The sequence below is a fragment of the Orycteropus afer genome, unplaced genomic scaffold (assembly GCF_000298275.1).
Source record: "Orycteropus afer afer isolate SDZICR_OR568_19922 unplaced genomic scaffold, OryAfe1.0 scaffold00075, whole genome shotgun sequence".
NCBI classification, from domain to species: domain Eukaryota; kingdom Metazoa; phylum Chordata; class Mammalia; order Tubulidentata; family Orycteropodidae; genus Orycteropus; species Orycteropus afer.
The window spans coordinates 11,746,802-11,761,179 of record NW_006921662.1 but is presented as its reverse complement, the minus strand read 5'-3'; the positions used below and the strand labels follow the sequence as shown (position 1 = coordinate 11,761,179).

General features: G+C 40.2%; 1 protein-coding gene across 1 annotated transcript in view; it reads right to left on the bottom strand.

Annotated features, from left to right (window-relative positions):
* The window catches only part of ATP2B4 (ATPase plasma membrane Ca2+ transporting 4), a 76,811-nt gene that overhangs the window by 14,573 nt on the left and 47,860 nt on the right, over nt 1-14,378 (bottom strand). The window contains exons 15-18 of the mRNA XM_007941164.1: nt 9,659-9,850; nt 9,000-9,213; nt 7,652-7,863; nt 6,525-6,632 (exon numbers count right to left, since the gene is read on the bottom strand). Of these exons, the coding sequence (XP_007939355.1) occupies nt 6,525-6,632; nt 7,652-7,863; nt 9,000-9,213; nt 9,659-9,850 (726 nt within the window). The remainder of the gene's footprint in view (nt 1-6,524; nt 6,633-7,651; nt 7,864-8,999; nt 9,214-9,658; nt 9,851-14,378) is intronic.

The window sequence follows — 14,378 nt, the reverse complement described above, 5'->3', positions numbered from 1 at the left end:
CTCCCTTGGCTTCCAGCCAAAGAACAGACAGGCATAAGGGTGAACATTTACATCAGGTAGATACATTCCTTAGGACAATCAATCATGGAAAAACAGAAGGGCAGTATTTATACAGAGAGATAGCTCAGGGGGCAGGAATGCATAGGAAAGAAGGACACAAGGAAGAGGTAACTGCAGGGAGGAAGTAGGAAGAAAGAAAAAATGCTAAGAAAATTCAGCATTTTCTGAGCTCAGCACAGAAAATTATATGGAACAAAGAAACCAGCAGCATCACACACACATGCACACATACACACACACCCAGCAAAATCACAGCAATAAATTCATACTTGTCAATAATTACATGGAATGTAAATGGATTAAATGTACCAATCAAGAGATAGAGAGTTGCAGAATGAATAAGAAAGCATGACCCATCAATATGCTGTCTAGAAGAGACACCTTAGACACAAAAACAAAATAGACTAAAAATAAAGCATTGGAAAAAAACATGTCAAGCAAATGGCAATCAAAAAAGAGCAAGAGTGGCAATATTAATTTCCAGTAAAATAGACTTTAAGACAAAAACCACTGTGAGAGACAAGGAAGGACATTATATAACGATTGAAGGATCAATCATACAAGAGGACATAACCATAAAAAATACCTATGCACCCAAAGAAAGAGTCCCAAAATACATAAATCAAACTTTAATAGAATTGAAAAGAGAAATAGACAACTCCACAAGAACAGAAGACTTTAATACACCACTTTGAAAGAAGGATAGAACAACTAGATAAAAACTCAACAAAGACACAGAACTACTAAACAATAAATCAACTTACAGACATTTATAGAACTTTCACCTTACAGACATTTATAGAACACTTCACCCAACAGCACAATACATATTCTTTTCCAGTGCATGTGGAACATTCTCCAGAGGAGACCATATATTAGGCCACAGAACAAGCCTCAATAAATTTAAAAACACTGAAGTACTGCAATTCATCTTCTCAGATCACAATGCTATAAAATTAGAAATCAACAATAGGAAGATCAAGGTAATAAAAGCAAACACATGGAAATTGAATAACACCCTGCTTAAAAACTAATGGGTAACAGAAGAAATAAAAAATGAAATTAAAAAAATTACTTGAATCAAATGAGAATGAAAACACAACAAAATCTTTGGGAAACAAAAGCAGTGCTCTGAGGGTAATTCATAGCAATAAATGCACACATCAAAAAAGAAGAAAGAGCCAAAATCAACACTTTAACCCAGTATCTCCAATAATTAGAAAAAGAGCAGCAAAAAAAAACTATAGTCAGTCACCAGAAAAAAAGAAATAAAGATCCAAGCAGAAATAAATGAAACAGAAAAAAGAATCAACAAGACTACAAGTTTGGTTCTTTGAAAAGATTAGCAAAATCAACAAGCCACTGGCAAATTTAACAAAGAAAAAGGAGGAGAAGATGCAAATAACAAGAATAAGAAATGAAATGGGCAACTTTACAACAGAACTGACCAAAATAAAAAGGATAATATCAGGATGTTATGAAGAACTGTTAGTGAGACCACCACTCGTCTGCCAGTTTGTCATAATGTTGTGGCTTGCATGTGGCTGTGAGGCTGGAAGCTATGCCACCAGTATTTCAAATACCAGCAGGGTCACCCATGGTGGACAGGTTTCAGTGGACCTTCCAGACTAAGACAGACTAGGAAGGGTGGGGCCATTCACTTCTGAAAAATTGGACACAGAATACCTTTTAAATAGCAGTAAAACACTGTCTGCTGTAGTGCTGGAAGATGAGCCCCTGAGGTTAGAAGGCAGTCAAAATAAGACTGGGGAAGAGGTGTCTCCTCAAAGTTGAGCTGACCTTACTGATGTAGATGGAGTACAGCTTTTGGGACCTTCATTTGCTGATGCAGCACAATTCAAAATGGGAAGAAACAGCTGCAAACATTCATTAATAATCGGAACATGGAATGCATGACATATGAAACTTGGAATATTGGAAGTTCTCCAAAATTAAATAGAACATATAAAGATCGATATCCTAGGCATTAGTGAGTTAAAATGGACTGGTATTGGCCATTTTGAATCAGACAATCTCATGACCTACTATGCTGGGAATGACACATTGGAGAGACATGGCATTGCATTAATCACCAAAAAGGACATCTATCTTGAATAACAATGCTGTCAGTGATAGGACAATATCCTTATGCCTACAAGAAAGACCAGTTAATACTATTATTCAAATTTATTCACCAATCACTAAAAAGAAATTGAAAATTTTTACCAACTTCTGCAGTCTAAAATTGATCAAACATGCAGTCAACATGTATTGAAAATTATTGGTGATTTCAATGCAAAAGTTGGAAACAGAATCATCAGTAGTTGGAAAATATGGCCGTGGAAATGACTCTGGAGATCACATGACAGAATTTTGCATCACTAATGACTTATTCATTACAAATACCTTTTTTCAACAACATAAATGGTGATTATATACGTGGACCTTGCCAGAGGGAATACACAGGAATCAAATCAACCATATCTATGGAAAGAGATGATGGAGAAGCTCAATATCATCAGTGAAAACAAGGCCAGGAGCTGACTGTGGAACAGACCATCAATTACTCATATCCAAGTTCAAGTTGAAGAAAATGAAAACAAGTCCATGAGAGCCAAAATATAACCTTGATTACACTTCACCTGAATTTAGAGAGCAATTGAAGAATAGATTTGACACACTGAGCAGATGAGTTGTAGGATGACATCAAGAATATCATACATGAAGAAAGCAAAAGATCTTTAAGAAGACAGGAAAGAAAAAAAAAGAACAAAATGGTAGTCAGAAGAAGGCTCTGAAACTTGCTCTTGAACATAGAATAGCTAAAGTGAATGAAAGAAATAATGAAGTAAAGAGCGGAACAGAAGATTTCACAGGTCAGCTCAAGAAGACAAAGTAAAATATTAGAATGATATGTGCAAAGACCTGGAATTAGAAAACCAAAAGGGAAGAACACGCTTGGCATTTCTCAAGCAGAAAGAACTGAAGGAAAAATTCAAGCCTAGAACTGCAATATTGAAGGATTCTTTGGGCAAAATTTTGAACGATGCAGGAAGCATCAAAAGCAGATAGAAAGAATATACAGACTTAATGTACCAAAAAGAATTGGTACATTATCAACCATTTCAGGACGTAGCATATGATCAAGAACAAATAGTATTGAAGGAAGAAGTCCAAGCTGCACCGAAGGAATTGAGATGTTTCAACAAACTGATACAATGCTAATAGGCACTTACTTGTTTATGTCAAGAAATTTGGAAGACAGCTACCTAGCCAACCACCTGGAAGAGATCCATATTTGTGTCCATTCCAAAAAGAGGTGATCCAAAAGAATGTGGAAATTATCAAACAATACCATTAATATCACACATAAGTAAAATTTTGCTGAAGATAATTGAAAAACAGTTGTAGCAGTATATTGACAGGAGAACTTCCAGAAATTCAAGCTGGATTCAGAAGAGGATATGAAACGAGATACCATTGCTGATGTCAAATGGATCTTGCTGAAAGCAAAGACTATCAGAAAGATGTTTATCTGTATTTTATTTGCATAGCAAATGTATTTGACTATGTGGATCATAACAAATTATGGATAAAATTGTGAAGAATGGGAATTCCAGAATACTTGTGTTCATGAGGAAACTGTACACAGATCAAGAGGCTGTCATTTGAACAGAACAAGGGGATACAGAATGATTTAAAAGCAGGAAGGATGTGCATCAAGGCTGTATTCTTTCCCCATACTTATTCAGTCTGTATGCTGAACAAATAATCTGAGAAACTGGACTATATGAAGAAGAAGGAGGCATCAGGATTGGAGGAAGACAACCTGTGATGTGCAGATGACATAACCTTGGTTGCTGAAAGTGAAGAAGGCTTGAAGCACTACTCATGAAGATCAAAGACTATAGCCTTCAGTACGGATTGCACCTCAACATAAAGAAAACAAAAGTTCTCACAACTGGACCAATAAACATCATGATAAATGGAGAAAAGATTGCATTTGTCAGGGATTTCATTTTACTTGGATCCACAATCGATGTCCATGAAAGCAGCAGTCAATAGATGAGACATTGTATTGCACTGGCAAATCTGCTGCAAAAGACCTTTTTAAAGGAGCAAAGATGTCACTCTGAAGACTAAGGTGCACCTGACCCAAGCTATGGTATTTTCATTCGCCTAACATGCATGTGAGAGTTAGACAATGAATAAGGAAGACCAAAGAAGAGTTGATGCCTTTGAATCGTGGTGTGGGCAAAGAATACGGAAAATACCATGGATTGCCAAAAGAATGAACAGATCTGTCCTGGAAAAAGTGCAGCCAGAATACTCCTTGAAAGTGAGAATGGCCAGACTTCATCATCTATTTTGGTCATTTTGTCAGAAGGGACCAGTCCCTGGAGAAGGAGCATGATATGCACTCGGTAAAGTAGAGGGTCAGAGATAAAGGTGAAGACTCTCAATGAGATGGACTGATGCACTGGCTGCAACGATGGGCTCAGGCATAGCAAGGATCACGAGGATGACGCAGGACCAGGCAGTGTTTCGCTCCGATCTACGTAAGGGCGCTATGAGTCAATGCCCACTAGATGGCACCGTACCACAACAGCAACACGAAGAACTGAACTCCAATAAATATGAAAAGCTACAAGAAATGGACAGATTTCTAGAAATACAGTACTTACCTAAACGACCACAAACTGAGGCAGAAAATTTGAGCAGACTTATAATAAAAGAAGAAATTGAACAAGTCATTAAAAAACTACAAACAAAAAAAAGTCCTAGCTCAGATGGCTTCACTGGTGAATTCTAACACTCAGAGAAGATCTGACACCACTTCTCCTCAAACTATTCCAGAATGCAGAAAAGGAGGGAATGTTTCTGAAGTCATTTTATGAAGTGAGAATAACCTTGATACAAAAGCCAGGCAAAGATACCACTGAAACAGAAAATTATAGACTAATATCCTTCATGAACATAGATGCAAGAATTCTCAACAAAATCCTAGCCAATAAACTGCACCAACATATGAAAAAAAAATAATACATCATGACCAAGTGGGATTCATAACCGGTATGCAAAGATGGTTCAACATTAGAAAAACAATGTAATTCACCACCACATAAATGAATTACGGTATTGGTGAAGAATATACCACCGACTGCCAAAAGAACGAACAAATCTGTCTTGGAAGAAGTACTTTAGAAGTGAGGATGGCAAGACTTTGTCTCGTGTACTTTGGACATGTTATCAGGAAGGACTAGTCCCTAGAGAAGGACATTATGCTTGGGAAAGTAGAAGGTCAGCGAAAAAGAGGAAGATCCTCAATAAGACAGACTGACACAGTGGCTACAATAGGCTCAAATACAGCAATGTCTGTGATGGCGCAGGACTGAGCAGTGTTTCATTCTGTTACATATATATGGTCGCTATAAGTCAGAACTGACTCGATGCACCTAAGAACAACATACAAAGTACTAGACAATGTTCTAAGTTTTTCTGTATAATAACTGATTTGCCATTAACAACAATTATCAGTGACCCTGTTATCCTCAGTTGAGGAAACTGAGACACAGAGTGGTTAAATAACTTGTCCAAGGTGATCAACTTATAAAGAGGAGAGCTGAGATTTAGCCCTAGAGTCCATGGTTTGAACCATATTCCATCCTGCCTCTCTAGATATATTATAAATCTGGATTTATATCAGGTGACAGAGTCAGGTCATGATGAGATACGGAAGAGACCTGGGAGCACTAGACTATGCTAGCAGAGCAGCCCATGGGCAGAATTCAGCTTCATTAGATTAAAGACACATGCTTTGTAAACTGTTCTACTTCTAACCAATACCAGTTGCTATTCAATTGATTCTGACTAATGGTAACATAGTGCCCAAGGCACTTGACTGCTAACCAGAAGGTTGGCGGTTCAAACCCACCAGCCACTCCTCGGAAGGAAGATGGGGCGATCTACTTCTGTAGTGATACTGCCTCAGAAACTGAGTCGGGTCTGACTCGACGGCACATAACAACAACAACAATGGTAACCCTGTGTGTGTCAGAGTAGAAGTGTGCTCTCTAGGGTTTTCAATGGCTGATTTGTTTAGAAGTAGATTGCCAGCCATTTCTTCTGAGGTGTTTCTGGGTGGACTTCTACTTCTAAGCCCCTTGAATTTCTTACCAAAACTCCATGAAAAATTTCAACTCGCATCTCAGAGAAGCTATAGATTTGCCTGCTTCCAGGCACTGTTAGAGAAGTGGTGTGAAGCCTGTGAAGTGGCAGGCATTGATCATCCCACCCTGATCCTATGAGATGGGAAAAATGTAAAAACCTGGGGGGTAGGGCAGGGAGGAGAGGAGAATGAAAGGACCAGGGAGTGTCCACAGTCATGTCCTCCCCCTCATCTTGAGCAGAGGAGGTCAGCAGGCTGTGCAGAGGAATGGGGAGGGTGGTGTGCCCATACTCACCTGGCCCCACAGTAGCTCTCCAATCCCGATAAAGAGACACCAAAACCACTGGGACAAGGTGAGGCCTGTGCAACTGAAGGGTTTGCCCCCAAATTCCACAATGAGAATCTACAACAGAGAAAGGGACAGCTCACCATCAAGAAGGTGAGTAACAGGTAGCCAGAACTCCTGCTAAGGCCAGTCAAAACCATGACAACCCTCTACCCAGGATCCCTGTGGTACAAGCTCTGATCTTCTCGCTGAGGAGGGGGAGAGAGGAAATCTAGGAGGGGAGACAGATAAAAATAGTCTTTATAGACCCTTTATATAGACTCTGAAGAGGGAGAGAGATGCAGTTACTATGACTATCACTAACACAAGAATTTGGGGAGTTGGGGGTGCAACAGGTTTCTTGTGACTAACATTAATGGGTGATAAAGAACTGAGTGACAGAGGGAAGGGACGATGATGGAGAAGAGGAAACTAGGATGAGGGCAAACAAGGGAAGCACCCTGGTGAGCAGAGAGGTGGGAGCTCTTTTGTTATAGGGTGAGTCTCTCTCTTGTATCCACAGATGTTTTAGGGTACCTCTGGCCTGGGCCAGAAAGAAGGGATTCAATCCTTTTACCACCAGGGCAGTTATGCTGTTCACCCCAGTTACTGCAGGAAGGGCTCAAGCCAGGCTTTTTCTGTCAACTACATATAAGCCAGCCCATCACTTCTCTTTCTCTATGAACTGTACAGTATTCTCTTTGATGAGCTCACTTAGAACAAAGGGACAGGGAGAAAGCACGTACTCCATGTGCAAACACATACTGTGTGTGCTGGCAGGGCCTAGAAGACAGTGACCTCCTCTTAGGTACTTTGTGTATTTCTCTGTTTCAGAAATATAATGAAAGGACTCTGCAAGTCTTAGTTGATTTGCTGCTAACATGCTGCCTCACATTAGAACACCTAACAGAAGTGGGGCTCTAATTCTGGAGCAAGATAAAAGGGAAGCAAATCGGGAACCCCAAAGTTTTCAACCCACAATTTCAGTCTCCACAACTCCCTCACTCCTTTTCCTGGTAACTTGGGGAATCCTGGTTCCTAGCTTTTGGCCTGTCTCATCCCAGACCTCCTACTACAGACCTCAGCTAGACTCTCACCTGGCTAATGAATGTGCCCAAGACCACACAGCAGAAGATCACGTTGCGGAAGATGCCTGAAAAGACATTCCTCTCTCCATGGATCTTGCGGGAGTTGATTTCATTGAAGAGCTGCATCAGCACAAAGGTGTTGAAAACGATGGTGTAGTGTTGGCTGGGTGGTGAGTGTAGAGGTGCTTTTCTCCCACTGTCAATGTCAAAGAATTTCTCACCTAGTAAGAGAGAAAATAAGCACTAGAGGGTACGAATGGTCTCGATGAGGGCTCAGAAAGAACCAGAATTCACTGGTATGGCCATGACTGGTATTCATTCTAATTGGTCAGTATCCACACTGAACTGGTTATCAAACACACTAAAACCTGCTGGAGTCAGAACTTGATGGGACTGATTTGTGTTTCTGCCCTCCTAAGTTTTCTGCCTTTGACAGGGTGCAGTCTTGCCACTTTTCTATTGCTTGCTTTAGTGGAAAATATTTGAATTTTCCTTCTCTGATAGGTCTCTGCCTTACATGCTTTGGCTTTTGCAGGTTTCACTGTCTCTTAAATATTACACCTGGTCTTAACCTATCTGATCCCTCAATCAGTCAGCCCCACTGACATCTGCATTCTTGCAATGTGGCTTGCTGGTAAGATTATGTGCATCGGACTCAGGTAGACACAGGTTTAGATCTTAGTGCCACTATGTGAACTGAGCTTCAGTTTTCACATCTATAAAAAAGGTATACAAAATCCACCTCTCTCAGTTCTCTAGTGCTGCTATGACATAAATACCACAAGAGTGTGGCTTTAACAAACAGGAAATTATTTTCTCACAGTTTAGGAGGCTAGAATGCTGAAGTAGGAGTGCTGGCTCCAGGAGAAGGCTTTCTCTCTATGGGCTCTGGAGGAAGGTCCTCGTCTCTTTTGAGCTTCTGCTCTTGGGCAATCATCATGTGGCCTGGCATCTCTCTTCTTCCCTCTTGGCTTGCTTCTCTGCACCTAAGCTGCTCTTTCTATACCTCAAAAGAGATCGAGTCAAGATACATCCTATACTAATCCTGCCTCATTAGCATACCAAAGAAAAAACATTCCTAGATGGGATTATAACCACAGATAGAGAGGTTAAGATTTACAACACGTATTTTGGGGGTGGGGGACGATGACACACCATTCAATTCATAACACCACCCTTGTGAAGTTTGCAAGAGGAGTACATGAAATAGCACAATGCATAAAACACTCCATAACTGAAGCTGCTATTATCCTTGGTCTCAGGCTCCATTGGTTCCCATGCTGCCTCCTTTCCTTGGGCTGCCATCCTCTAGCCCAACTCCACCTACACCACCAACCCAACCCCACTTGTGGCTCACCGGCAAAGACAAGGAGAAAGATGACAGTGAGCTGATAGACTCCATGGCCCAAGATGTTCTTCATCATAGTACGTGAGATCAGAGGCTTATGCCGGCCATAGGGGCGACGTTTCAACAGAGAGTCTGTTGGAGGCTCTGTGGCCAGGGCCAGTGAAGCAAAAGTGTCCATGATTAGATTAACCCACAACATCTGCACGGCTTTCAATGGAGAATCCTGGTGGGAAGAAGAACAAGTCCTCTTAGTTTTCCTCAGATATCACCCCATTTCATTCATCAGCTCCACCTTTACTCTTGCAGTGGCCTGGCTCCTACTATCCACCTACACTTTGAACTTGGCTCTGTCACTAATTAGCAAATGACGCTGAGAAAAGTTACTTAACCTCGTTGAGCCTCAGATTTCTCATCTGTGAACTAGAGATACCTAGCTTGCAAGGTTGTTTCTGTAGAATAGAGATAGTACAACAGAGATAGTACATTTAAGCACTCAATCATAGTGGCTGATATAAATGGTGGATAAATTATCATTATCCTGCATAAACAGATGGAGATGGTGAACCTAGTAGAGCTCAGATTCTCAGCAGACACATTGTACTTCATACCCCATGGTGCTTAGTTCCTGTCTCATCCCTCCCGTCTCAGCCCACCCATCACTCCTTCACCTGCGTGATACAGGCTCCAGTGAAGGCCACAATCACGGCCACCACATTGACAGTGAGCTGGAATTGGAGGAACTTGGAGATGCTATCATAGACATTTCGTCCCCACATCACTGCCTTGACGATGCTGGTGAAGTTGTCATCTGTTAGAATGATATCTGATGCCTCCTTTGCTACATCTGTGCCTGCAATGCCCTGAGGTCAGAAGAGGAAGGAAAACAGTGAGGAAATATATAAAGCAAGGTTTATAAGGTTTATCGATGGTGGCACAATGATTAAGTGCTCAGGTGCTAACCAAAAGTATGGCAGTTTGAATCCACCCAGCAGCTCTGCAGAAGGACCTGGTGATCTGTTCCTATAAAGATTGCAGCTTTGAAAACCCTTTGGGACATTTCTACTCTGTCACATGGGTTCACTATGAATCGAAAATCAACTTGACAGTACCTAACATCTACAACAAGGTTATGAGCCAAGACTCCATTTCCTGTCCTCTAAGAAGCTTCAAGGAGCCCTGGTGGTGCATCAGTTAAGGGCTTGGCTGCTAACTAAGAAATCGGTGATTCGAATCCACCAGCTTCTCCGCAGGATAAAAGACCTAATGATGTGCTTCTGTAAAGATTACAGCTTAGGAAACCCTAATGGGGAAGTTCTACTCTGTACTACAGGATGGTTATGAGTCAGAATCAACTTGAAGGCATACCATCAAGAAGCTCAAAACTTGGCATAAACGCTAGAGGGCACTCTAGCCACACAAAATGCTCCAACTACCATATTTTGAGTTGTTTTCTCTCCTGAAGAAAATGAAGACATAAAGTGTCATTGTCACTCACAGAAAAGAGGACTGGAGCCTAAAGCCACCAGCTTACTCCCAAAGCCAGACTGGAAATTACAGTCATCTTCGATTGCCCTTCCTTGCTCCTCTCCTTGGAAACAATGAAAAGGTTTCCAAGTCCTGTCTAGCGTAGCTCCAAAGTCTTAAATTTCTTTTCCCACTGCCAGTACATCATTGAAGCACTCGTCTCCCCCACGCCTGCATTCTGTTCTAGGAGAAGTCATCTGGCAGCACAGTCCGGATGTCCTATTCTAGTTGAGAATCCTGTCACTGGGGAACCACTAAAGGCTTCTGAATAGACATATCAATGGTTAAAAGCTGTAAACTTTTACTGCAGAAACAGTAAAGTTTCTGGTCTGGCAGTCTGTGTCTTCAATGAGTAAATCCTGATTCATTTTCCTATCTGCTCTTCTATCTGCTTTCTGTTCAGAACTTACTGGTTTATTCACAACTCCCTGGGTATCTCATTCACTTCTGTAGGCTGACACCATTTTCCCAAACCTGGAACATCTTCTTTCCTCATCTATTTAAATCCTATCCATCTTTTCAGACTCATTATATTAATCCCTACTTGCTTTGCAAAACCATCCCTCACATCTCCAGACATTTCTGTTCCATTCTGTAACTCCTGTACTCCACAGAGGAGTTTATTCTTTAATTCAGCTTGTACTGATAGATTACACTAATAGGTTATTTGTTCTCTTTACCTGGTAGTATTCTTTTCCTCTCCAGATTCCAACAAGGAGCTCTGGTGGCGTAGTACCTAAGGCATCTGACTGCTAACCAAGAGGCTGGAGGTTCAAACACCAGCCACTCCTTGGAAGAAAGACTAGGCAATCTATGTCCATAGTGATACCACCTCAGAAACCCAAGGAGGGGTCGCTATGAGTTAGATCTAACTCGACGGCAGAGAGTTTTTTTAATTATTATTATTGCAACAAACATTTGTTAAATTAAACAAAACAACCAGCTACCATCAAGTTGACATCTACTCATGGTGACCCCATGTGTGGGTTTGAACTGTCAACCTTCTGGGTGAGATATAAATATTGTATGCATCTCATTATATTTTAAATAATATATAACATTATATTTGATTATATTTAAACAGAAGGATAAACCCAAAACTAAAGAAACATTACCCATGGGGTTCAGAGGAAGACAATAGGGTAGAGGCAACAGGCATAGAAGTTACACTTCTATGAACAAATCTGTTTTATGTATTTAGAACCATGGATATATTTTATACAAATATCAAACAAAATTAAATTGAAAAAGTTAATCCTTAAAATTGAAGGCAACATGATATACATTCGTGTATTCAGTTGATAGCATAACTACACAAAGAAAAAATGTTTCAAATGACTTCAAAACAGTGTAATTTGATGGTACACCCTTAGTAGGATCTGCCCACAGGGTAAAAAGAACCACAAGAAAAAAAAAGTTCAACTGTTTTTAGTAGAGTAAATGTATTATTAATGGATCCCTGGTAACACAGTGGTGCAATGCTCAGCTGGTAACCAAAATTGGAACCTACCAGCTGCTCTGCAGAAGAAAGATGTGACAGCCTGGGAACTCTATGGGGCAGTTCTACTCTGTCTTACAGGGTTGCTATGAGTCAGAATTGACTCAACAAGCACTCAAATACAACAACTAACATAATATTATTATTAATAATATTAATATTTTTATTTCTAAACTAATTACACATATTTTATGAGAATGGTGCAAGAGCAGGCAGTGTTTCCTTCTGTTGTACATAGGGTTGCTATGAGTCAGAACTGACTTGATGACAACTCACTAACTACTACATATATTTTAAGATAATACAAACTAACAATTATGTTAATGTCATTAGGAACCAAACATTTTCTGGATAAGACATATAAAAATAAAATCAAAGAATTCAAATAGAAGTTCTATTATTCTAGATTTGAATTGGAAATTTTTATAGGGATTCATGAAGTAAAGAACTCACAAAACAAAAAAAGAGATGTACTTCCTAGAAAGTTCCTGAAAAGACCTAGAAAAATGATCCACTCAGTAGCAAGGAACACCCTAGAGCTCAGGCTGTATTCTCTAAATATGATTTCTCACTAAAATAAAGCCACCTCCTTCTGAAAAACGGGTGGTTCCAGATCTAGGAAAAGAAATAGACACAGTATTTCTTGAGAGCTTCAGAGAGTTGTGAACAAACCAGTAAATTCTGAACAGAAAGGTTATATAAGAGCAGATTGGCAAATGAATCAGGATTCACTCATTGAGGGCATGGACTAGACCAGAAAATTTACTGTTCTTAAAGCACAGCTTTTATACAAACACCCCAAAGCTTATGTGCAAGAAATCAAAGCTGTAAAAGACCAGTAGGATTGTGTCAAAAAGCAGTCTTGAAGATGCTTTCACTGGCTAAAGATGGGTCAATTTGAGCATCAATAAGAGTAAGTGCCATAGATTGAAACACATCAAATATATTTAAATCCATGAGTTCATAGTGAGACATAAAAAAATAAATAGACAAACATTAATTGGTCACTTTTAGAGGATGTTAAGAGCCAACTCACTAATTTGAAAATTGATAAATGAAAAGAAGCATTTGATCTGTCTTTTATGTAGAAGGGGATGAGAGTCTTAGTGTAACCAAATAGTCAATGAGGGGACATTTCTTTTTATAGAGTACTCAATTAATAAATAAAGAATTAGAATATTATTGTTTTGCAGCCCGTAGTAAAATAAGGTATCTAGAATCTGATCACTTCTAGAACTAACTGCTGTTAATGTAGTTGGCAGATCCTGTCAAGTTGACTGTTGGCTTGTAGCGACCCTGTGTGACAAAGTAGGGAGCACATCACCAGGTCTTCCTCCCATGGAGCCTTTGGGTGGGTTTGAATCTCCAACTTTTTGGTTAGTAGCCAAGTGCTTAACTGTTGCACCAAAAATAATAGATCTAAAACCTGATCACTTCTAGAACTAACTGCTAGTAATCAAGTGACAAAAGATACATTAAAGGACACCACAGAGAAGAGTAAGCCAAGTCCACATTGTGGGATATACTATAAAACAAGCAGTTTGATTTCTTCAAAACTAGATTGCAAGTGGGAAAAAAAGGTTGAAGGGGATTATGCAGAAAAGAGTTAACATAGCAGGCCTGAAACTGCTATGTTTAGAGAGGCTTGCTTACAAGGTTGGCCCTTGACTGGTGTCTGGGAACTTGGCTCTCACAGTGTTCTCAGCCAACAATTAACTGATAAGGGTAGTTCACTGAACTTAGGCTGTTTGTGCAAATACTATGGTCTATATTGAACACTTGCTTTCCTTCTGGGAGTCTGGAATTTTGGTACATGTTAGGCAAAGGGTGTCTATGTGAACCAATCCCAATAAAAACCTTGGGCTCTGAGTCTCTAATGGGCTTCCCGGGACAGAAACATTGCAATATGTTGCTGTATTTTCATTGCTGGGGGAAGAGTGTGCTCTGTGTGACCCTTCATAGGAAGGAGAGAACCTAGGAAGCCTAAACGTGGGTTCCTGCAGATTCTGCCTATGTCTTCTGCTCCTGTGATCTGGCCATCTATCTTTACTTTCTCACTGTAATAAATCTTAGCCATGAGTACAATTATATTCTGAGTTCCTTAAGTCCTAGTGAAACTCTGACTGTAGGGATGGTCTTGGAGACCCCTCAGTGGTGGCAGTGGTGGGATTTGCTGGACTGATCCCAATTCACTGAAATACGACCAGAATTGCTATTTGGGAAAAAGAGAGATGCATGGGGATGATGAAGACCCAGTAACCTGGATGGCTATGGAATTATCCATGGTATGAAAGAGTAGCTGAGCTGCTGCCTGTGTGAGATGAAGCTACCTATGGGATTTGAAGACAATAGATCCGACCTCAAGA